Genomic DNA, 23,643 nt, shown 5'->3' with positions numbered 1-23,643 from the left:
TCAAATCCTACTGTTCTTATTAATATTTTTAATATTAAAACTAACTTTAAAAAATTTTTCAACACATAATCTTTCACATTTACAGCAGCTCATAAAATACGTTCAAGTCTTTGTACACCTTGCAACATCCATACTTACACATCTCTTTACCTTACTAAATCTTGAAGATAGCCCAACCTAATGCATCTTAAACATAAACTTTCTAACATATATATATATATGTGTGTGCATGCATGCACATGTACAACCACAAGAACTCTCACAAGATTATCCAACTCTGTATTTGAAATATACAGCAAGGTACCAGGAAAAAACCCCAAACCAACCAATGAGGGTATTTCAACTATTCAGCAAATGTGCAGCATATGTTTGTTGGTGGTTAAGGCGGAAGTTGGGGTCAGTTTGTTAGTCACTCATTTTTTTTAACCAAGGCATAAAAAAAAAGACAAGTGAAAAAGATTGCTGTTACAACAGTAAATTTAAGAAAGGAAGGAGAAAAACTAGCATTATCTGCTTTGACAGTGGTAAATGCGGCAAGACGAAAATCGGAATTTTAAGCATTACCAAAAAAAAAAAAAAAAAAATTTTCATGCTGACAGCAAAGCCAATAGTACACAGTCCACATTTCGCATCAGGATTTCATATATCATGACCCATGTTCAATCACCTAAATACCAATATTACATCACTGATAATTGATATGAAAGGCAGTGAAAACATTCAAGCCTCAATGCAGCAAACTCATGCTTATAATGTAAGCTTGAACTTTTCCAGGCTTGAAGAAAGCAGCAACTGAGGCTATATGTGTAAACAGATGCAAGAGAAAGAACAGCATGCCCGAGACGAGAATGAACTCTGGGCAAACCTTCACTGCAGGCGCTGTTTCCAGGCTTGAAGAAAAGCAGCGTAAAAGATGCATGTTGCTGCATCAGACATTGATAATTAGCACCATTGCAAGATATACGTTAACAAATATTCACAAAGTAGTCGCACAATAAATATTTTTATTACAGTAAAATTTTTTTTCCAAAACAGAAATGTGCTGAGTAAAGTTTAGCCTACTTTCTTTAAATTTCACGTTGAAGTGCTTGCCTTATCATCAAATAAATATATAAAAAAGAAACCAGAAATTGTATTTAAATTTTTTCAACATAGTCCTCCCCGAGCGCACATGCTCACACACAAAAAGAGGAAAAATAATTTTCCACATCACTAAGAGAAGTCTGTTCATATATCGTTTAAAATTATACATATTATTTCTTATAAAATATATTGTGCAAACACACAGAAATAACTAAGCTCATTATAGTTTTAAACTAGTTAATTATTAAAGGCCCTTACAATTATTAAATTGGGTTATAGTTGTGCTGTTTAATATGGTATTCATACATAACTTGCTGTGTATCTATGGTTCAAACGAGTGAAAATGGCTTTATTTTTGCAAACCACTCCTTCCCTCTTGTCCAGTTCCTCTCACTTGGGAAGAAGGGTAAAATCAGTGTTTTACGCAGCAACAGCAACTAAGACTATATCATGGCAAGGCAGCTAGCTCTGTAAACAGATGCCACATGCAGAGAAAGAACAGGGTGCCCGAGACGAGAGCTGAATCCAGGACAGCCAATCTTCACTGTAATGGTGACAGGCACTAAATGTTGTGTCACCATTTGGGATGAAAGATGCTGACAACAATAGCAGCCAACAAATGCTTGTTCTCCCCACCAACACTCACTCAATAGTTGAAGAGCCAGACACACAGTGCCTGACTCTTTCATTCATTAAAGCAGGCATTGCTTTCATCACTTTGTTTCTGCTGCCCATTGCCTAAAATTATTACTTCAGAATGAGCAGGCAACTATGAAAGTGACTTAGTCAGACTCAGAACTTCTCTGATTCATGATTCATGTCAATGAAACTGTAATGGTGTAGCTCGTAGAAGACACTTGACCCTCTGGCTTGGCACAGCGCTAAGAAAACTTCTAAATGCAATTGGATAATGCCACAGGGCACCAATGTAAATGAAAAATCCCAGTTTAAAATGAAATAGCTAGTAACAGGCAGTAATGTTTTTTTTAAGTCCAACACACAAGCAGCATACTCATAGCGAATCATTGCTGAAGATAGAAAAAGAAAGACCCAAAAGTTTGAAACTCTGCGATAATGTTATTCACACTCATAAGTGTAGTACTCTTTTTCCTTAAAAATATTTTCTTAAAGAGCACAAAAAAATTTTAAAAAGCAGCTTGAATATGAAATGATGTTGTCAGCAAATAATTTTTTTCTTAAAGTGACTACATTTTTTTATCTTTAACAAATCTTTGTTACAATTACACTGAAGAATATGTGAGATATCTCTTTAGTCATTTTACTCATTTATAACATGCTGCTACAATCGAACTTCTATAAGTTGAAACTTCAAGGGACTGATGAAAAAAAAAAAAACGAGTTCAAGTTAAGGAAGTTCGTCAATTAAAAAAAAAAACAACTTTATTTCTGCATGTGCTCATGCATCATTGTTCCCAGCAAAAAAGTTTGTTATGGTTGCTTGACTACAATTTTACTTCATTTCTTTTAAAATAAACGAGTCGATGACAGCGAGTAAAAAATGTTAATGGGTACATCTCTCGCGACTTGATCAATGTGACGGGGACTCACACGTGTTTCCTATGTAGAAAGGAGAATATGGGAGCGCAGGGTCGAAGGGCAAAGAAGTACACAATTTTAAACTATCCAATGTATTTTCAAATGGTTTCAACATGCTGACAAGCTTCAAATTATTCAAGCTACGGAAGTTGAATAGCATTGTTTTAATGGGAAACTAACCAACTGATGTTTAAAATTCGAGTTAGGGAGAATTTCAACTTACGGAAGGTCAACTGTACTAGGGTTTGAAAACCACTAATGTTCTTGTATTACTAATAAATGCCTGCTTTCAGAATATAAATAAAAGAAAGCACCACTTACATTCTCCAAAACTCTCAAACATCGGTCCAACTTCTTTAAGTTGTTTATGTAAGGTTCCAGTTGCCCGACCACATCCTCTTTTATCTCTGCTCCACAACGGTAAACTGAAAGAATTCAAATTACCCAAATGTACATCAAGATACTATAGTGTTAATAGCATCAAACTATAATTCTGCAAGGCGACATAAGGGACTTGAAAAATGATAATAAAGTGTGGTTAATATTCTGTAAGGGTGTGCAAAGGACAAAATGATTGTCACTGTTAAAATGGAAATAAAAGTCTTTAAATAATTTACTATGTTCAAGGTGTAAGACCTTTTAATTAAGACATGCTAGAATCCACCAAAATCATTATCGAGAGGTCTTAAAAACCTATAAATTCAGTTCATTTATTTAGATCAGTGGTTCTTAACCTTTTTTTGAGGTACCGAACCCACAAGTTTCATATGCACATTCACTGAACCCTTCTTTAGTTTCATATGCACATTCATCGAACCCTTCTTTAGTGTCATCACGAATTGCGGGTGTGTCTTGACCTCCGTGGCGGAGGCTCTGCCGAACCCCTGAGACTGACTCACCGAAAACCCCGGTTAAGAACCACTGATTTAGATGTTAAAAATAAGGCTCTTAAAAACATATCAGAGTGCTTTTTTTGTTTTTTGTTTTTTTTTTGTTTTTTGCAGTCACTCAGTAGTTTAGTTTTACTTTATTCCTTGCTACTTCTTGAGGAGCATAGGGCAACAACAACACCTCACCAGTGGACCCAGATTTAGGCAGCCCCCCTCAGTTGGGCCCATGTGGTTCCGATGTCCTTTGCCTTGCTTTCTACTGTTCTTTTCCAAGTCTGCTTTAGTCTCCCAACTCTCCTCTTTTACTCAATCGTTCTTACTTATTCTGCCATCATTGTACTTGACTGAAGATTTAGAGGTAAACTAACTCTCCAGGAGTGCTAGTTATGAAGTGAGGATAAGTCATTGCCTTAGAGAAAAATGAGAAACTCAAAAACAAGCGTCCTGTTTCCAAAATTACAAACCAGTGTCAAGACCCCACTGATGATCTATCCTTGGAGCCACAGTTATAAAGTGGTGCCCTAGGGTTAAAAACCAAAACATAAAACAGTGTCCAATGGGGTCTGAACACTGTTTTACAACTTTGGAAACAAATTGCTTTTCCTTGTATTCCCAAATCTATGTGGAAAAAACTTACACTCGCTTCATAACCACAGCCCAATCACATGCACCATGATAGATAAGATGTTCTGTTAAAATGCACTATATGTATTTTTAAATGTTATTTTTGCAAAATATCGCAACAGAATACAACCAGTCAGTCACAAGAATATTGTTATAAACATGTGACTTCTGAAAAAAGTTGTTAATGAAGCACAATTGACTGACAAACTGGTAAAGAGACTACAATGAATAGCCTTTTTAACAAAGTTATATTAATCAAAGATACATAATTAAGGTGGCTACAAATTACATTAATTCAAAGGATAGTACAAAAATGCCATCATTGAGCATAGGTGACATGAGTTTTACGACCACTGCAGAGTTAAGACAAATAATATTCTGCATAATTTTTGGAAATGTCCGACTGTTCAACACTTCTTGAAAGATTTTAAGCATAAAAATGTATCATAGCTGAGCAAGTAAATTTTTCCGAACAAATTGTACATTTTGATGCATATGCAATTTTCGCACAGACACTGAATTTTGAGTTGAGTTTACTCCTCCCTAAATAACATATATACTTTTATAAAATAAAATGTCAATCAAATGGGGTCAAATCAAGGAGCCAAAACACATTTCACTGCTTTTTTCTGATAAATTTTGAATATACAACACAATTAAGTCCAAAATACTTTACTGACCACAAGAAATTGAAGATCACATACAGATATCTTTTGTCTTTGCTGATAAATAATCTTTCTTAACCATTACTCTGATCACAGCATTTTAGCCGATTAATCTTTGAGTCAGTCTCATTGGCGCTATTAGCTAATGTTTACACACTTTTCATCTGTCACACTGATGCAGAGAAAAATAAAGAATTTCTGCTTCCAAAATGTGTCTCTGGGCAGACGTCTTACCATGCCTCTCAACTGTGTGCTTGTTTGATAATTTACACATTTTTCTGATTAACATCGCATGCCAGTACATACATTTACGACCCAAGGCCATTTCTACAGCCATTCACATTGAAGTTTCTCTAGGCATGTAGCCTTTTTACTTGTGGTCTTGGTCTCTATTGCCATCCTCTGATGTCTCCACTTTCAATTCTACAATTTCTGCAGCGCATGCTGACTAAAGTGTTTGTTTCTTCCAATCTTCGTCAATAATTGCTTTCTCAGGCATTTTCTGTCTAGTTTTTTGCTGTTGTTGTGAATGAAAAACTAAAAAGAGTTGACAGTTGCTTTTGCTTAATTTTCAGCTTGCTTGCCAACAATTTTGAATTGCTACATCAGGTTCAAATGTGCACCAGCTACAGTATTTTAGCAAGCCAATGGTCACACTGAACTTCAAACTACGCACCCTTCCGTGAAATTTTTTAGGAATCATGCATCTGCAATCTAAAATAACCTCCACCACCATCATCATATTCTGATTCTGTGAATTCCTTTTTAATTATTAATTAAAAAGAGAAATTGGAATACGCTCACAAAAAAATTAATTCACTGACTTGTTTCTACAAAATGGTCCAAGCCACCAAGACACCGAAGTTCTTCCTTAAACCACTCTCCAGCACGGCGTGATGTTAAACTGAGAAGTGATTCCATAGCCAAATTTCCAGTCTGAAAAAGCAAACCAGATACTTTTCACATAAAAAATTGATACTTCTATGAAAGTTTAAAAAAAAAACAACAAAAAACCACCAAACAAATAAACCAGCAAATCTGAAAGAAACATCTCATTTTGTCATTATTTATCTAATCAGGGAAGTATAGAAGAATTTCAATTTCTATTGTGAACAAAAGTAGACAATAAAGACTATTTTTTAAACACTCTTTACATAAAATTATATCATTTTTAATATCCTGTTTCAAATTTCTCTTTACTAGTGGTAATTTCCCTGATTTATAGTCAGAGACAGTTATTCAGCCATTATATAAAAAGGGAGATAAAAATAATCCAGCTAAAGTAAGAATAAATGCAAAATTTGTAAAGCGCATACTCACACTCCTAAGGAGCATGCTCTTAGCGCTCAAGAACAAGAACAAAACATGGACAGCATACGAGGCACGGGCAAACAAACAATTAACATGAACTATACAAGAATAAACAACAGTACTAACATAGAGTAAAATCACATACATAAAACACAAAGAGGAACCAAATAACAAGATCTGAGAGTAACATGATATTGTAAAAAGAAAACAAACAGGGAAGGGCATGAAAAAGAACTAGCTTTGTGGGAAAGGGTGTTAGGAGTAATGTTTACGAAGGAATATCCCTTTTAAACATATGCAGTAAGGTTTATAGTTCTATTTTGAACCAAAGAATTATCATGGATTGAACACAATGATTTTGTTGGTGAGGAGAAGGCTGGTTTCAGAAGAGATTACAGTACAATAAATCCTATTTTTACATTGGTCAATATTATACAAAAGCAACTCCAGCATCACAAAAGTGAAGAAGTAGAATTTATCCATTTTAATTAAGGATTTGACTATTACAAGAGATAAACTTTGGAATAAGCTTTATAAAAATGGTATTCATAGCAAACTACTCGCAGCTATTAAAAGCATGAATAATCTAGTAAAAGCTAGAAATCATGTGGAGGCCAACTTGACAGAGCACTCTGAATGTTGTAGGGGCTTAAAACAAGGGAAACACAAAGTTGTTTTATTTTATTTATCAATGAGTTAACAAATGAAATCCAAGCTAAGGGTCTACACATCCAAGGGTGGAGTTGGGCATTACTAGCTGATTTTATACAATGAAGAATGACACACTTCCCTCAGTTGACCCAGCTGTTGTATAGACACATGACTATTAAAAGGTTGGAAAAGTAAAGGCAGCAAGGGACAGATGGGCCTTCATAAAGAAAGAAAAAAAAAAGCTGGCCCTGAAATAAGGTAAGTCTATAACATTTATTACTTTTTACGATATCATCTAAAAATCTTTCATATATTTCACTAGAATTTATGCATAGTTTTCCTAAGGAGTCTATGAGACTGCAAACGTATCTGTATTATACTCACCGAAACAAAATCAAGATCTATCTGTTTTGCATTGGTTTCGCGCTGTAATTGTTCCAGCAGTTCTTGGACACGTCTTCGACATTTTTCAAGCTCTACGCTCTCCTCTCCATTAATACCAGTAGTAGCAGATATATTTGCTTCCCCTGTATCAGCTCCTGTCTGTAGGACTGGTTTAGCTATGGTGTAACCTTCCCTTGGCATGTCTACCTCATTCAACTTAAGCATTAGATGGAGTGATTCTTTGTCCAAATCCATGTTAAGGCGATCACGAGACAGCATAAACATCATAGCTGCAGTGCTCAGTGCCAGTGCCTATGAAGTGAACAGGCAATTCTAGTTTAAATGGTTCCTTTCAAATGAATTCAAAGATGGGTAAACCACATCAGCATACACTTGACAAACAATTGCAGTAAAAACACATGTGCATGCTATTGCTACACACACATATATATGGAACAGGGGACGGGAGTTTGGTAATGAAATTATTTTGTAAGATGCATCCATAACACCAATGTGAAGAAAGGAGTGAAGCAGCAGTGCCTGGATCTACCCCTTTCCACCATGTTAGAACTGTAAACAAGTGTCCCATCTATATAACATAAATATCTATGTGAAACTCTAAATCTTAATAACCCATGATCCTGTCTTAGTGACAACTTAACAATTACACCTCCTTAAAACTAAAGTTGTTCAGATTTGCCAAAAACATGCTATCAGTTTATGCTTATCTATGCCATTGCCCGTTATGCCGGTCGGCACGTAGGGCAGCGGTATGCTTATCTAAATATGCGTAAAAAGAGGCATGACTACAGAAAAATAAAAACATGCAAGTTTATAGCAAAGTGCCAACAATGAACACTTTTATTAAAACACATTTAAGCCTGTAAAAGTTAGTGCCTATGAAGTAAACAGGCTACTTAAAGAAATCTGATGTTAAAATTTTAGATTTAAATGGCAATTTTAAAAGAACAAACCCTGAAGTAAACAGTCTACTTTCTGTTTTTTTTTTCAAAATACTTGAGACAACATATATATATTGCTGTAATCAGCAACAAGTTATCTTTGCAAGATATATTGCTTAGATATTGCATATAAAAATTTTAATTCTGAAACGCTGGCAAAATTACAGTAGTTTCCATATATATTATATATGTCCCATTTAAAAAAGTCACCAACAAAAAGTCGTCTACTTAAATACTTGTTATTTCCATATCGATTAAAAAAACCTTGCTACACTTGTTATTCTAAGCAATATGTCTACTTTCTATACCATCAGATATTTTTCAATTATCTTTTTCTTATTATGAACTTTGTTATGAGTTAGGTTCTTCAGCAATTATTGAATGGTATTTGGATTTTAAGGACTGATTTTTTTTCAAAAGAGTAAGAGGGATTGAGTTATTATTATATTTTATCATTTAACAATCTCAAACAGAAATATAATTGTTTCAAAATGACCTAACAAAAAATCTAGTTTTCATGGATAACCAACTACACCATCTACATAGGAAGTCATACCTGCAATACTTTAGTCAGAAATTTTATGTCATGACTTACTGAATCTGAACAAGCATCATGAAGAAGGCTAAAAATCTTTGTTACAGTTCCATGAGCACGCAAATGCATCCTAAAAGATGGCAAAATGCAGCGACCTGCTAACTGGATTGTGCTGAAAAAAGGCAAGATAGTAATACCGTGTTCATAGCAAGTATAAAATAATGTGGTTAAAATGATAAAGCATATGACAGAATGCTCCTACGGGTCACTACATACAAGTACCACTGCAATCAGTTGACTTTCTGTGCAAAGAAATCAAAAAGAAAACTTTCACTACTTTTTACATATTATGTTTTTCTTGCTTGAAAAATACTTCATGGATTTTTCTGTAAAGTGATTTAATACAGATTATACTAGTGACAACAGAACAAATCGGTTTTCGAATTTGCATGAATAAGCAGTAAGAATGTTACAACATTTTTGGCAATTCTCAAAAGTGGCAAAATATTTAAGTTCTCTCTGTCTTCTCTCTCTCACACACACACATATAAACATATCAAGTACTGTATACCAAACAATAAATATCTCTGTCACAAATATGGGAAACTGTCAAAAATGTCAAAACAAAATTTAGTAAAATGTGCACCTTAATGTGCGAATAGATGATGGCTGATCATCACGAAGACTATCCAGCAGATATTCAATGTCATCCATGAAATCCTGTGTTTCTCCAGATTCCTGTACTTCATATGCCTGCTTCACATTGTGTACTACAGTGTACAGCTGTACAGAAAACAAGCGTGAGAAATGCTCTATCGAGTTCTTCAGCTTAAATTTCATTTTGAAAATAGTAATGTTATTTATGTATTACACAATAGCATACTAATCTAGTGCTCAGCCAGGGAAATTGACTGTTCTTCCCATGCTACTTTTAATGCAGAGAGGAGCTGCTGTATATTTTTAAGATTCTAAATCTGAATGCACAGCTGGTGTCTGTTATTATCCCTGAAATACTTTATTTTACAAAAAACAAAAACAAAACAACATGCAAACACAAACTCAGTATGTTAAGACTGAAAATTTAGTGACATATTTTAGTTATCAGATCAGAGGTGGCCTTTGGCATGTGCGAACTGTGCACTTGCACAAGGCTGCCATACTAATAATAATATATATTAAATATAAAAACAGAAAAAGAAATTAACTACACAGCTGATGGCAATGTGGCCGAAAAACATCATGTTTCTTTTAATTAGTACGCTGTATTTACTAATATTGCTAGAGTCGGAGCAGTAAGCTATCTAGTATTGTAATGTTCTGCTGTAATGAGAATGTCATGGGACGTCTGCGAAAAGCTGAGAGAAGACTGGCAGATGTGCAGTGTTACACATCATCACCAGTGTGGCACCATAGGATAACAAGGCACCAAAAAAATAGGGGCTGGACAGAGATGTACAACAGTCTTATGTTATCTCTCATTTCTTGGCTCTGTCAGCTGTCTGAAAGAGACTTCAAAAGAAAGATTAACACAGTGACAGAGTATCTGAGAGTTGCCGACTTCTTTCTACCCAACAACAGCAAACAGCTCACATCATCCATCGACTCTGTGTTTGTATCTAGAGAGCGGAGATTTAGGAGACATTATCTGACAATGATAGGAAGGCGGTGTTCAAAGAAAGTCAGAGCTCAAGTTCTCAGTTGGCCATCGTCTTGCCGATGCAGGCACTGCAGCTGCTGTTGTCTAGGCGTTGCACAGAATTATTCATTTGTTTGGCGTGAATCTGTGTCTTGAGGTTTTCAAGTCCATACTCCAGACCATTGTGTTTTACAACAGAATTTAGCCGCTATCTGCATCGCAGTGACATGTCAGCAACTTTTATATCAGACTCTGCTGTCAGTAGCATGTCTTCAATATCCATCTGTTTCCTAATTTTTGCAAGTTGCATCCCCTCTTCCTGCAGGACCTACTAGATCCTATCAGGTTGGATCACTAAAGAAAGGGGAATGCCTGTTCCATGGCACCTAGCAATAACATTTTTTTTATTCTTCTATTGATATGATATATTAATATTATATTAATTAATTATTACTATCTGCATAAATCAATATGATGTGCTTACATGCGTCTATGTAAAGCACCTTGAGTCTGGCTGAGAGAAAGGCACTATACAAATGTGCAATTCATTATTTATTTATGAAGGGGCCACCAATTCTTTCTCTGCCCAGGGCCAGAACGAACCTAGAGCCGCCCCTGATCAGATACATTTTTCCTTTATCATGCATTACCTGCACCACTTAATAGTTTCCTGTAACTGTGTGATTACACTGGACACTACATACTTGGTATTACTCTTGCGGATGTCGTTCCTGTGATTATCTAATTCTTCCACATGACCTAGCATAAAAAGTAAATTTGACATAAAAGCTCACTTCCTTGTGCTGTTTGTTAACATGAAGTGATGTATATGAATCTCTGTCCTCATCCTTTGACCAATGTACTGTTCTTTTTAACTTTGGCATTGTCTGTGATGAAGGGACAGCATCTTCAAAGTCATCTACAGCCAGAGGTCTTAAAGTGCGAGGTGCTTTTCTTTCCTAAATGAAAAAAAAGAAAAGAACAAAACACATTTTACAGACTTTCTTCTTGTTAAATAAGGTGCAACAGGCAAAGAGCTTCTTGTTACATATAACCCTACATTTTCCCCTCCCTACATGAACAATCTCTGAATAGTTTTTAAAGCCAAATTGAAAATATAAGTCTGCTATGTCGTCTATATCAAAACATGTATTTTCCTGCAAAAAATAGAAATCAAGGTTATCAATACATGAGGACTGCAAGAAAAATTACATACACGTGATGCTGTATAATCCAAATGATATAAATCATCTCCATGTGCCAAGAGCACTATTGAAACATTATTACAGATTGTTGAGTTCTGAGTATGCACATGATCTACAAACATGCAACAGATCTGATAATCTCCCTCTCTTCTGCCATGACCAACCTTCCCTGACTCACATGTCCATTTACTAGCACAAGAAATAACCTAAGTTGAGTCAGAAGAAAAAGACACAAAGAGGGGAAAAATCTTCAATTATCTGCCAAAATAAGGTTATGTTGTCTAACCCCTTGATGGCATCATGCTGCACATCTCGTCATGATGCTGTAGCATGAAAAATCTTGTCAACCAAAGCTGTTTCAGTCTCTTGACCAGGAAAAACAATAAAAGACCAAATGGCAAAGAGCAAAGCATAAGAAATGCCAAAAGAGAATTGAATAAAATAGCATATTTTCTAAAACAGCTCTTAATTTAACTGACAGAAATTTGCACCTGACATGGAGCTAAGACAGTGGCTTACAAACAGCAATAGTTTATGGTGTCTTTTGAAAGTCAGTCATAGACCTGGCAAAAACTGGAAAACTAAGTAATGCTTCACCTCTGTTTTCAAAAGTCTGGACATTAGGATTTAACAGAGCTTGAGACAGTAAATTGATGGGTAGGTTTACAGGAAATGGCCAAAATGTACAAGCTCTATACATAATTTACAATGAATTTCAATCAAGAAGAAAATTTCTGTTAGAAAAAAAAAAAAGGACCATAGTTAAGTACCATGTGCAACACATTAACAAAACTAAAAGGAGAAACACAAGTTATATGTACATGAGATGAATGCACATGCTGGGGATGGTGGGGAGGGGGTAAATTGCGACTGAGGCTATATCACAACCAAGTTGTTGATCATATAAACAGATGCTACAGATGGAGAAAGAACAGTGTGCCTAAGACGAGATCTGAACCCAGGCCAGCCAATCCTTAATTATGACAGGCACATGGTGCTCTGGAGTATACAACCCATATAATCGTATAACATAAAATAAAAAGCACTTTATAGCACATTTGTGCTCAATGTGCTTAAACAAAACAGCAGTATGAAAGAGAAGTCATCTGCAACTACAAAAACGACAACAAAATAGAAGAGGTGGGTGTTGGAAGAGAGGGAGAGAAAAGATAGAAAAAAAAGAGACTACCAGTTACAGGGATAATTACGAGGCAGCTCTTAAGGGCAACCTTGAAGGAAAAAAAGTAGACTCTACACAAAACCTATACAACTTGACTAGTGTGTGGTTGTCACCGTCAAAGAACGCCTAATCAGCGTACGGTATCAGATTTGATGACTTGAAAAAACATCAGAAAGACTCCAGCTAGATGCGGCGGACACGAGGTCAAAAGCGGGACTGTCCCGCCAACTGCAGGACATCTGGACACCTTAGCAACTACATGTCTGTTGTCAAAAGTTTGACCAGCACACTTCTTTACTGTAAGGTTGAAAAGGACAATGTATCGTTCTGTAACTGTTCCAGGCTTTATTAGCAGCAATCTCCAGAAGACATGTGCACGCTCCCTACAAGCATGAGTATGTGTTTATACAAATCATGCATTTATCATTATTAGAAGGGCAGAGAGTGACAGGGACGAGAAGCTAGCAGCAAATAGTAGTGACAGGGATAAAAGGAGTGCCTGTATCAATTTAAGGCTTTTTCCAATGTCATTCAATGTCTCAGCATTGACTGAAGAGACTAAAGTTGACTGCTGTCAACTATGGTCATTGTAGCATATCAAAGCCTAGATAATTTGAGGGATAACAAAGAGTTCCCAATTGATAAGTTGCAACTCCAAAATGACCCTTGCAGGGCCGTGAAGACCATAAATGTGAACATCTTAGTGAGAGTGGTGACATCAGACTGCTTTAACAGCAGCCCAAGTGTTGAAACAATGATATGAGTGTGGGCGTGATATGAGTACAGTGTGACAAAAATCATGCTTGGTTTTAAGATCCAATTTGTAGGACTAATTAATAACTCAAACTAAAATCTCCAAAAACAAAAATAGCTTCCAAAAAAAGTAAAATTTAAAGCAGCAGTTTAACCTGCATAGGAACTGCAATAAGCCAAAGTATATGTATAAACTGAACACAGTTTGGCTTGCAGGCAATTACATCCTTTATATGCTATAAAATGGATGAGCAATGCATATCTGATAAATGAGGCAAGGAAATGCAAGTTGTCATATTCACAAAAGCAGAGACCACTCTTGTGCCACTGCTGAATGCAGACAAGTTTAGTTTCATTTTCCAGCTAATGTGCATATTATTATTAGTTTAGTCATTATTACTCCTTGAGAAGCATAGGGCTGCAAACATTATTATTAATACAGTGAATTTATATAGCATCATATCTTGTTCCTATGGACAGGCTGATGGTGCTTTACAACCCCCAGCCCCCCTCCTCCCAAAAAAAGACATGAAGCACACAACATAACATGCAACATTGTTGTCTTGAGAATGCCAGATGAGATAATATCAATGATATCTAGCAAGAAGTTGCTCCAGCATGCACAAATCATTTGAAAAACTGATCCAGGCTGCAAATGTACCTGTCCACATCGTTATGTCTAGTCATAGAATGAATTTTTTTTTTTTTTGTTTTGGCTGCTTATTGGGTTGCCTGCACAACGTCTACATGAAAAAACCAAAATGAGTTCACAAGCCATCAGAACAGAAGCACTGCAAATCCAGATATAATAGTGTCAAGTTGTTCAACTGTTCATCAGTTTTCACAGATTAGAGCAAATCATCTGTATAATTATAAACTAGGACCCACATGACCACCTAGCAAATGGAAAGTCTGCAGTTGTAGATCAAACTGTAGATCTGGGAACAAGAATGATGCAGTAGGAGAAAGAGACAGTGAAACAGAATAATTGTGTACAATGAAGTCACTCATAATTAAAATAACTGCACACTAGCAAAATACCCCAATGAAAGGTTAATGTGGTTTCTGTATGTACATAATGCTGAAGTTGAAAAGTAATGGCTGACACTGACAATGCTCCAAAGAATTGTTGAACACAAAAAACACAGCAGAAACTAAAGCTCAGTCAATGATGAACACACAGGCATGAACTGTACATCAACTGGTTTTAAAAAAGTATAGCAAGAAACAATTGTGGAGCATGAGAGCTATCATCCCAGTTAGGCACAGCCAAGTTCTCACTATATGTATATTTTGTATGTAATGTGTGTAGCCATAATGCACAAAATGCAGTCACACATGACTGACACTTTGAATAAGATTTTTCCAGTACTTCTTTTGTATACAGGAAGTTCACAGACAGTCTGGTTCAAATCATTTGCTGCAAAACATCTTTGATGTTAACTAAGTGTCTTATTACAGGTGGTCTCAAATGAAAATTTACACTGAGAAAATTTTGGCCTCACTGATATCATTTCGGGAAAATAGGGGGAGAATTTTTGTGTACTCCATTTGATAGCAACTAGTTAGCCATGTAACGTCCAAGGAACACAGAACCTTCAGTAGTACTTGATCACACATGCATCACATTTATCGTGTTTCCCCAAAATAAGACCTAGCCTGAAAATAAGCCCAACAATGATTTTTCGGATGCTCCTGATATAAGCCTTAGTTAAAAATGTCAGCCAGATGGATAGATTTCGCTTCAATTGTCCACGATAGACACATTAAATTATAAAATATGATATCAATTATAAATAATATTATGAGTTATGACAACGTTCCAGATGACATAGCTGTAGTAGAATAAATGTAGATTTTTGAGCATGGGAAAAATTAAGACATCCCCTGAAAATAATCCCTAATACCTCTTTTGGAGGAAAAATTAATATGACCCAGTCTTATTTTTGGCAAAGCAAGTTATTTTGCTACACTGATGCCATAAATTTCATTTACTGATTTGTGCTTAATTCAAATCATATGGTACATCAAGCATTTACAATATAATATAAAAGCTGCTAATTCAAGAGCCAAATAAAAGAAATAAATGCTGAATGCTGCTTTAGTTATATAACAATGATATAAAGAGAAGATTACACACATAATGAGTTTGAAAATCTATCTTTTCTTGTCTTAATTTATGTATATTCATTTCTGAAGAAAATCTATTAAGCTTTCTAGCTGCATCTATCAGGTAACACCTTTTGTAGCATTTGTCACTCAACAGACTGAGTTTCCACCTTGTAACAAAGCTTTTTAAAATATTTTATGGTTCCAATTTAATGGCATTAAGGCTATAAACAGATTTTTGTCAATTCAACTATTGATGAACTATTCTGGGGGTGTCTCCACAAAAAGTGAACTGTCCAATGGAATTTTAATCATACATCCTGCAAACAGCCACAGCACTAAAGGGACACAGCATCACTTTCCTGTGCTCAAGCAGGATTTGGTGCCATGCACTGATTACAGGTCCAAAACACCTATTTTGAAACCAGATATTTCACAAACTGCTGTAATTTACAAAGTAGATACATTTTGCCAATATCTATCGATGTCCCTAAAAAATGTAAACTATTTGGCATGATCTTTAAGATTAGCTACTTAGCAGTTGAAAATAACCATTTAAAAAAGTGAAAACTTAACTTCTAATAAAGAAAAAATAGGCTAGTTTTGCTCTCTTTAGCAGAAGAGTAAAACAGAAACTTAACCTACTAGTATTAAACAATGGTCACAAGTAAATTTTCACAATACTGACACCTTACCTCTTTGTCAGGTGAATCCTGATCCTGGTGCCATGATCTTGCATTGTAGGATGCTTTTGATGGAGACTGAAATATAACAAATAGCATTTTAAGAATATTTTACAAGTAACTAAATAGGCATATGCAAGGTACTATAAACCTTCTTTACAGGACTATCATTAGCCTACTTTTTGGCCAGTTTTCAACTAGGTATGTCAACATACCACTAAAAACAAATATTGAAACACAATAAAATTGAGCTAGTTACCCTGGAATGAATGAAATTATCCTTTTTTTCTTTCAATGTTTGAAATCATCTAAAATAATTAGAGATTGACAAAATAAACCTGGTAATTCCTGCAGGAAGCAGACTTAAATAATCACATACCAAGCAGAAATGAATAAACATTATTGGCAATACTAAAATCAGTTATGATGGATGCATTTAATAGGTACCAGCCTCTACAATTTGGTGCTTAACCATTGCCAATTTTATGCAGAAAGGATTGTGGCAGTAATTTTCTAAACTTCCTGTTAAAGTGTTAAGTTGCTTCCTTCATGGTTCAATGAAGATAGTTCTTTTTGAAAATCATTCAGCTAGCATAATCACTATTTCCATGTTTCATGTGCCCGATGTTGGTGTAAAAAATATTTCTAGGTACTCGCCCTTCTTTTATATCCCCTACTTGACTCTCTTTTAAATATCTATTTGATTATTTTTGTGAGTTACTCCTAAGCAGTCCACTTATACCAATCTATTCTCTGCTTTTTATATCTCTTGATTAGTCCTACCAATATTCCTTTGTTGTTTACTTCTTTTTTAACTCTACATCAGGGCTTATGCTAAGGCTAAATTCTTTGGGGTCCCACGGACCCCTTCTTCAGATTTTTAAGGCGTCCCTGTTCTTCGCCCAAATTTGAAGGGGACCCCCATTGACGAAAATTGAAGGGGTCCTCTGAACTTTTAATGCCTACTGTACGCAATTTTTTGCGTAAGCAGAAGCCCTGCTACATCATTAATGTCACCTTTGTGTCTTCACTGTTTTTATATACTTCATTCTTAATGTTGATCATCTTTCTGTTCCTCATGTTCTAAATACTAACCTCATTTTTGTGTCAAGTGTTGTGTATGCTTCTCTGTGAGAATGATTCTGTGCTTTATAAATTGAACATTTATTACTATTATTGTCTTACGTGCAAAAACAAAGTGTAGATCATATATATTTAAAAGGGCTAGAATGAGTTCAACCTTTTAAAATGCACCCCTGCACTTTTACATGGTTTTTATATCTTACTTTATCATAATCATAATATATTTTGCATTCTATGCGATTTTAAAATCAGTAAATTTTAGAAGAAACTGGCACCCAAAATTTCAATGTAGTTGTTAAAATTATTGTTAAGGTCTACCCCAAATTCTAAAATTAACTTTAAAAAATACCTAAGTCTCTATCTTGTCGAGTGATTTTCTTTAGAAAAAGATATTGCTATCTGAAAGTCCACATTTTTTGTGTGTACAGTATCACAAATTGCCTAACGCTATGACTATGCCACAGCAACCAATTTTTCCATCTTTCTTATTATTTACTCCTGTGTGTTAAATGTCTGTATATGTATGCCTGCCCTTGTGAGCAAAGACAAATTTCTGTCCTGGGTCTCCTGGACAGACAATAAAGTCTGTTTTGATTTTGATTTGATTTGAATTACAGCAAGCATATAACGCTGGCAATAGCATAGAATATATATATAGCATACAGACAAAGGCACACAGACTCGCAGGACTGCCATATTACCTGGCATCCTTCTTAGGAGGTTCAGATGTATAAGTGAGGTGTAGGTATGTGTTAATGTTTTGTATGGGTATGTATGTCTGCCCATTATGTTGTGTGTGTGTATATATATATACACTCTCATTTGTTTATATATGTGGATGACTTTGTGAGCAAAAGAAAAATTTCCGTCTTGGATTTTCTCGGACAGAGAATAAAGTTTGATTTGATTTGATTTAACAAAGAAAATCAGGATATTAATGAAATACTTTTTTTCATGACATCAAATTGACCAATTCACTGCTTTTTACATGGCTGTGCCTTCCTTTAGCTATTAACTGATATTAACCTGTCAGCTTTTATAAACCTTATACAAACCATGCTCATAAAAAATATTGTTGTTCAAAATATATCAATAATGATTCATTAAGCAAGTCGGCAACACCAACTCACCATCCATACCTTTTCAAAGACTCGACGCTGCAGGTTAGAGGTGACTGCCCCTGCTGATTTTTTGGTTTTAAAGAAGCGTCGAGTAGAAGATGGTGCAGCAGTTTCTTCCTTCTGGTTCCCTTCTACAGGAGGTGTTAGGTCCTGTGGTAACTCTTGAGAATCCTCAGACATTTCCATTGGCGAAGCCATCGCAGGTTTATTTTTTTGATTCGATGTCTCATCTGTGCCACTCTTCTCTATACCATTTCTGTCACTATCTTCCAATGTCATCTCTTCAGAAATTTTAGACCTCTCTTCTTCTGATCTACATGTTTTCATTTCTTCATTCTCATTTTTTATATCTGGAGGGGTCTGATCTTCAACCATCCTTTTATTGTCTTCATTACCCTCAACACAAGATGGCAATTCTGGTGTAAGCTGAGGCATTTCTGGTGAGTCTGCAGACTCTGAAACACTTTGCTCATTGCTGACAGTAGAAACTGGTGGAGGTCCCCGAGACTTAAAAATTCTGTACTGGCGATTACTAGAGCGAGTTCTCACGCCGACACTTGCATCTTGATTGTCAATTTGAACCTTGCCGCTTTCAGAATTGGTGCCAGCATTAGCAGCGTCCTGACTGGAACTTCCCGTATCTTTAGATGATTTGGGTGGTCGTCCTCTCTTACTTGTCGAAGGAACAGACGATTTTGTGTTAGCAGATGAAACTACCACTTCATCTGCAAATCGGACCCGAAGGTTACGAGTTGGTGTGCTGGCAGAAGAGGCATTGTCAGGTGAAGACGTTATCAAGGAAGGTAAAGGTGCACTGCTAGCCCTTTTTAAAGAAGTTTGCAAGCTTTTGGCTTCATGAATTCCCTCTATTTTTGTCTCTTCCTGAGAATCTGATGACTCAGAGAAGTCAAGGATACTATTTTTGTCAGCTTTATCAAGCTCTTTTTTGACATTCTTGAAATACTTTGTCTGCACATCATCTTTTTTCTCTGCAACATCTACTTTAGGTTTGCACACCACAACAAGAGTAGTGCCTTGCTGGTTACGCATTTCCTTACTAGATATCACTGTACTGTTGAACATACCCGCTGTGTGATCTTTATGAGCATTTGTTGCCTCATAACGGCGCCTGTATTCTTCAATTAATGATGGGTCAGTGTATCGTGAATTCCTTCTTCCTCTGCTAGAACGCATTCTTCGCTTTTTGCTAGGAGGGGGTGAGTCTGGTGCATTAATAACTGGGGTTATTATCTCTCCTGTGTATGTTTTCAACGGCTGTCGGCGAAAAGTAGCTGGGAAGATATCATCATCATCGTCATCACTACCGTCATCAATTGAGGAACCAGCTTTAGGTGTATTGTCATGCATGGATGCCAGACTTACAGGAGTGACAGCTTCTGCACTGCTAACAGCTGAAGTGTCAACTGAGCTGTTTGACAATGATTCTGTTGTGTGAGAAACTGGTACAGGGGTGCAGGGTGTTGCACGGGGATGAGGCTGAGAAGAATAGTAGATGACCTTCATTCCCTCTTCTGTTGTGACTGTCTTTCCAACTTCAACAAACTGGTCCATAATAAGCTGTGATCGACCACTAAGCCCAGTCCACGTACGACCTTCCTGAGATCTGGTGTAGGTCCTTCCAGGCCGAGCAATGGCAGCAGGAAGTGACTGATTTGTTACGTTTTGATTTCCATCACTTACAGTAACAATTCTAGATGCAGGAAGCTTAGTGGTTGGACGGTGCACCTCTTGTGCAACAACTACGCCGCGCTTCGTAGGACTTGATTTGCGCTTATCCTCTGTATCAAAGCTAAAAGGATCCTCTTCCTTTGACTCCTTTACAGGTTCTATCTTCACACCTGCATCTGGAATCACATCTAGTTTGTTTTTCTGGTCTCCTCGAATTGCAACAAAATTTGTTTTGCCCCATTTTGTGTAAGATGGTGTGGCTTTGATTGGAGTTGGCTTCCCTGTAAGGACTTCATCAAAGGCACGACTGGCTGTGCTTTCTCTTGCTCTGCCATACGTCTTTCCTGTGCCAAAACGCCGCACAGTACTTGTGCTGCTCATGTCTGAAAACAGCATACAAGATTAACAAATATGTTAAAAGCACACAAAATATTTTTAGTATTTATAGCTTAACACCATTTCAAGCAAAGTTAAAAATTGAAAAACGCATTCATACAGTTAAGCATTTAAATCAATTAAACAAAAGACTAAGTAATATTACTGTGGGGAGGTGGGGGTTAAAAAAAAGTTTAAAATAAAACGCATTTCCGAGAAAAAAGCACATTCTTAAAATGGTTCTATTTGCACTATGCGAAAAAATCCTCTACCATAATAGAATGCAATATTTACTAGGAACTCAACATGATAAATCCCACACACTTGCAAAGTCTTTGCTGGTTTCGAGCGAAAGAATTTCCGACAATCACAACAATACCATCACCTCTCTTTATACTTAATCAAAGATCAGACTCCAACTAGTGCTTATGTATATTTCTTAAAATGACCATATGTAATTTTTTTCGATTTTTCGATTTACGTCCTTGTAAATTACTGCTTGATTCTATGCTTAGTTTAATATCAATGACTTGTTTACAAACTTTGAAGCATCACTTGAAGCACTATATATTCAAACAGGTTAAAAACTTTTAACTAGAAAGATGAGCACAAGGCAAAACGATACCTGCAACAGGACATACACCAAATGCGATGAACAAGGTATTCAAATATTATCTGAATCTTTTGAGAAAATCTATCTATATTTCTCTGGCAAGCGCCATTTTACTTCACAAAGCTACAGCAAGCACAAAAGCGCAGGCGCAAAGATGCAAAACAAGTAGAAAAAGCAAACGTTGAGAAGGCTTAGTTTCGCACTTCATACGGGAGGTCACTCTATATGGATTTCATCTTATCAACGGGCTTGAAAATAACACGCCATCGATTCCCTCCCGTTGACCGTAAGGGACAAACTCTTTCGCTGTCTACTCCAGTTTTTTTGTAATTAAGGAGAATGATACCCATCGTATATTTAATTGTCTTTGCACCATGTAAAGAAAATAAGTATAAGAGGGGAAAAAAAGAGCCATTAAAAAGCTGGTCATTGTGTTTTAAAGATTCAATGTTTATCAATCTTTATTGTCTGTACCAGGTCTAATCCAGGACAGAAATTTTTCTTTTGCTCACAAAATAAATTATACGTGTGAACATAACAATGTATATATATATAAACATACACACCCATGTAACGACATTTAACACGCATGCAGTCCTATACCCTCTCACACATACACATGAACTTCATCCAATGCCTCAGCGAAGCGATTGTCATCTCCGGATAAGATCCTATCGAGGATCAAAGAGACACTGTCGATCATTTGGTGATGAAAGTGAACAATGAACGTTCGTGGCTTCACTGCAAAGAAAGTTTTCTGAACTAGATGATGTCATTTCTCCGAAATGATAGGCCTACGAGTCATTGTGCCTTTTTTTTTTTTATTCAGGATGGTGATGGCTGCTGGCACGAAGGACCTCTGTAGGGAGTTTTTCGCGCAGGTGGTACTCTGTAACGCCTGCCCGCGGGCAACAGCTGAAAGTTGGGATAGAGAGGGTGTGCTTGGTCTGAAATGATTTATATGCCATCTCTCTGACTGCATGAAGGTACAAGTGGCAGCTGTGTTGTTCCAATGATTTTGTCTGGTGGATGACTGCTAGTCTTGCATTGTTTTTGACATGGAGGTGACCATACTAGGGGGCGATGTTAAATGTGAGGATGCTTTCAACAAGGGACATGTAAACATTTTCCAGTACCCCAGAGCTGACGTTGAAGCTGCGAAGTTTTTTCAAAAGGTGTAGTCTTTGCTGGGCCTTTTTGTACACTTGGTTCAAGCAATCACTAAAGGAGAGCCTTTCGTCTATCACTGTACCAAAGTACTTAAAACTGGCAGCCCTCTGTACTAGCTGTCCTTTGATTTAAATTGGTGAGGAGAGATGGGTAGTGCCATCATTTCATTATGTGCTTACTTTGCATCAGCTTAAGGAATCTTTATTTCATAATCAGTGCTGACATGATGCCTTGACAAACAAGTTGTAGCTATCTACTTACTACAACCTCTTTAAGATTAAACTGCTAACATTCTTGTCTATACATTTGTTCTATCAAGATTTGATTAATATAATCTCTTTTTCTCGAGATGCCTGCACACCTCTTTCATAAACATCAAAAAGTACAGAACCATGCTGCACATCTGGTATTCAAAACAAAACTAGACCATGTCACTTCTCATCCTTTGTTCTCTGCACTGGCTGCCTGTTCATGTTCGCATTGAGTACAAGTTGTCTGAGCTTTAATTTCTTTGAGGGCACACATTCTGCCTATTTCTCTAATTTTTTCTTCCCCTACATCCCACTTCAATGTTCATCTGACCAGAACATACCATATACTCCTGTCCCCAAAACAGTAATATATGGTCACTGGCTTTTAGCTGTGATGCAGCCAAACAGTGAAACTATCTGTGCACTAACTGCATTCAAAATACCTTTTTTCCGTAAGCATAAACACAGTCCACTACAAATCTCTTTTCTCTTGATTAGTCTGTACTGCTTATATCCCTTTATTGATTACTTTTCATCGTTTCTGTTACCTGTCTGTTTGCACTGTTTTGTACTTTATCCTCATTATTGCCAATCTTTCTGTTTTTTTCATGTCCTGCAGTTTTGTGTCAAGCACGAAGTGCATGCCCCTATAGGAGTGTGATTCTGTACAATATAAATTGCACATTACTAGCTATTACCTCCACAGCCAGCAGGGCTGACACTGATATTTTGTGGTCCATCTGATGTTCAGTTAAATGGATGAAAGCAAATAGATGTAAGAGGATGAGTTCTTCCTAATCAGTTTGCACCTGCGAATGCAAACATCTTCTTAGCTATAGCTCAATTGCATGAATAAAAATGAGTTAATCATCAAACACAATTAGTTGAGCAAACTCTGATGTCAAAATTTATGAAGTTTCATGAGCTTCCTTTTTGAGTTGCAGTTCAGGATAATACTTCTCAAAGTAAGAAAATCAGTATGTTATCTTATATATCAAGAAACTGATGAAAAAAGTTGTTCCTTGCTGCTTATATCAGTGGTAGGTAATTACAGATTTTGGATCTTTTAAGCATACAGTATAAATTAGTAAAATAACACCAAAAAGCAATATA

The 23,643-nt window shown here is 36.3% G+C and overlaps 1 protein-coding gene across 1 annotated transcript in view; it reads right to left on the bottom strand.

The window, feature by feature from the left end:
* Positions 1-21,271, bottom strand: part of LOC112559286 (wings apart-like protein homolog) — a 32,662-nt gene extending 11,391 nt beyond the window's left edge. The window contains exons 1-9 of the mRNA XM_025230402.1: positions 21,122-21,271; positions 18,451-20,504; positions 16,241-16,306; positions 11,093-11,257; positions 9,309-9,445; positions 8,723-8,834; positions 7,166-7,477; positions 5,644-5,755; positions 2,962-3,065 (exon numbers count right to left, since the gene is read on the bottom strand). Coding sequence (XP_025086187.1) covers positions 2,962-3,065; positions 5,644-5,755; positions 7,166-7,477; positions 8,723-8,834; positions 9,309-9,445; positions 11,093-11,257; positions 16,241-16,306; positions 18,451-20,502 — 3,060 coding nt within the window. The 5' untranslated portion in view covers positions 20,503-20,504; positions 21,122-21,271. The remainder of the gene's footprint in view (positions 1-2,961; positions 3,066-5,643; positions 5,756-7,165; positions 7,478-8,722; positions 8,835-9,308; positions 9,446-11,092; positions 11,258-16,240; positions 16,307-18,450; positions 20,505-21,121) is intronic.
* Positions 21,272-23,643: the final 2,372 nt, after the last annotated feature.

Source organism: Pomacea canaliculata, linkage group LG1 (genome assembly GCF_003073045.1).
Source record: "Pomacea canaliculata isolate SZHN2017 linkage group LG1, ASM307304v1, whole genome shotgun sequence".
In the NCBI taxonomy this organism is placed as follows: Eukaryota; Metazoa; Mollusca; class Gastropoda; order Architaenioglossa; family Ampullariidae; genus Pomacea; species Pomacea canaliculata.
Note: the sequence above shows the minus strand (reverse complement) of the source record. Positions and strands in the feature narration are given on the sequence as shown.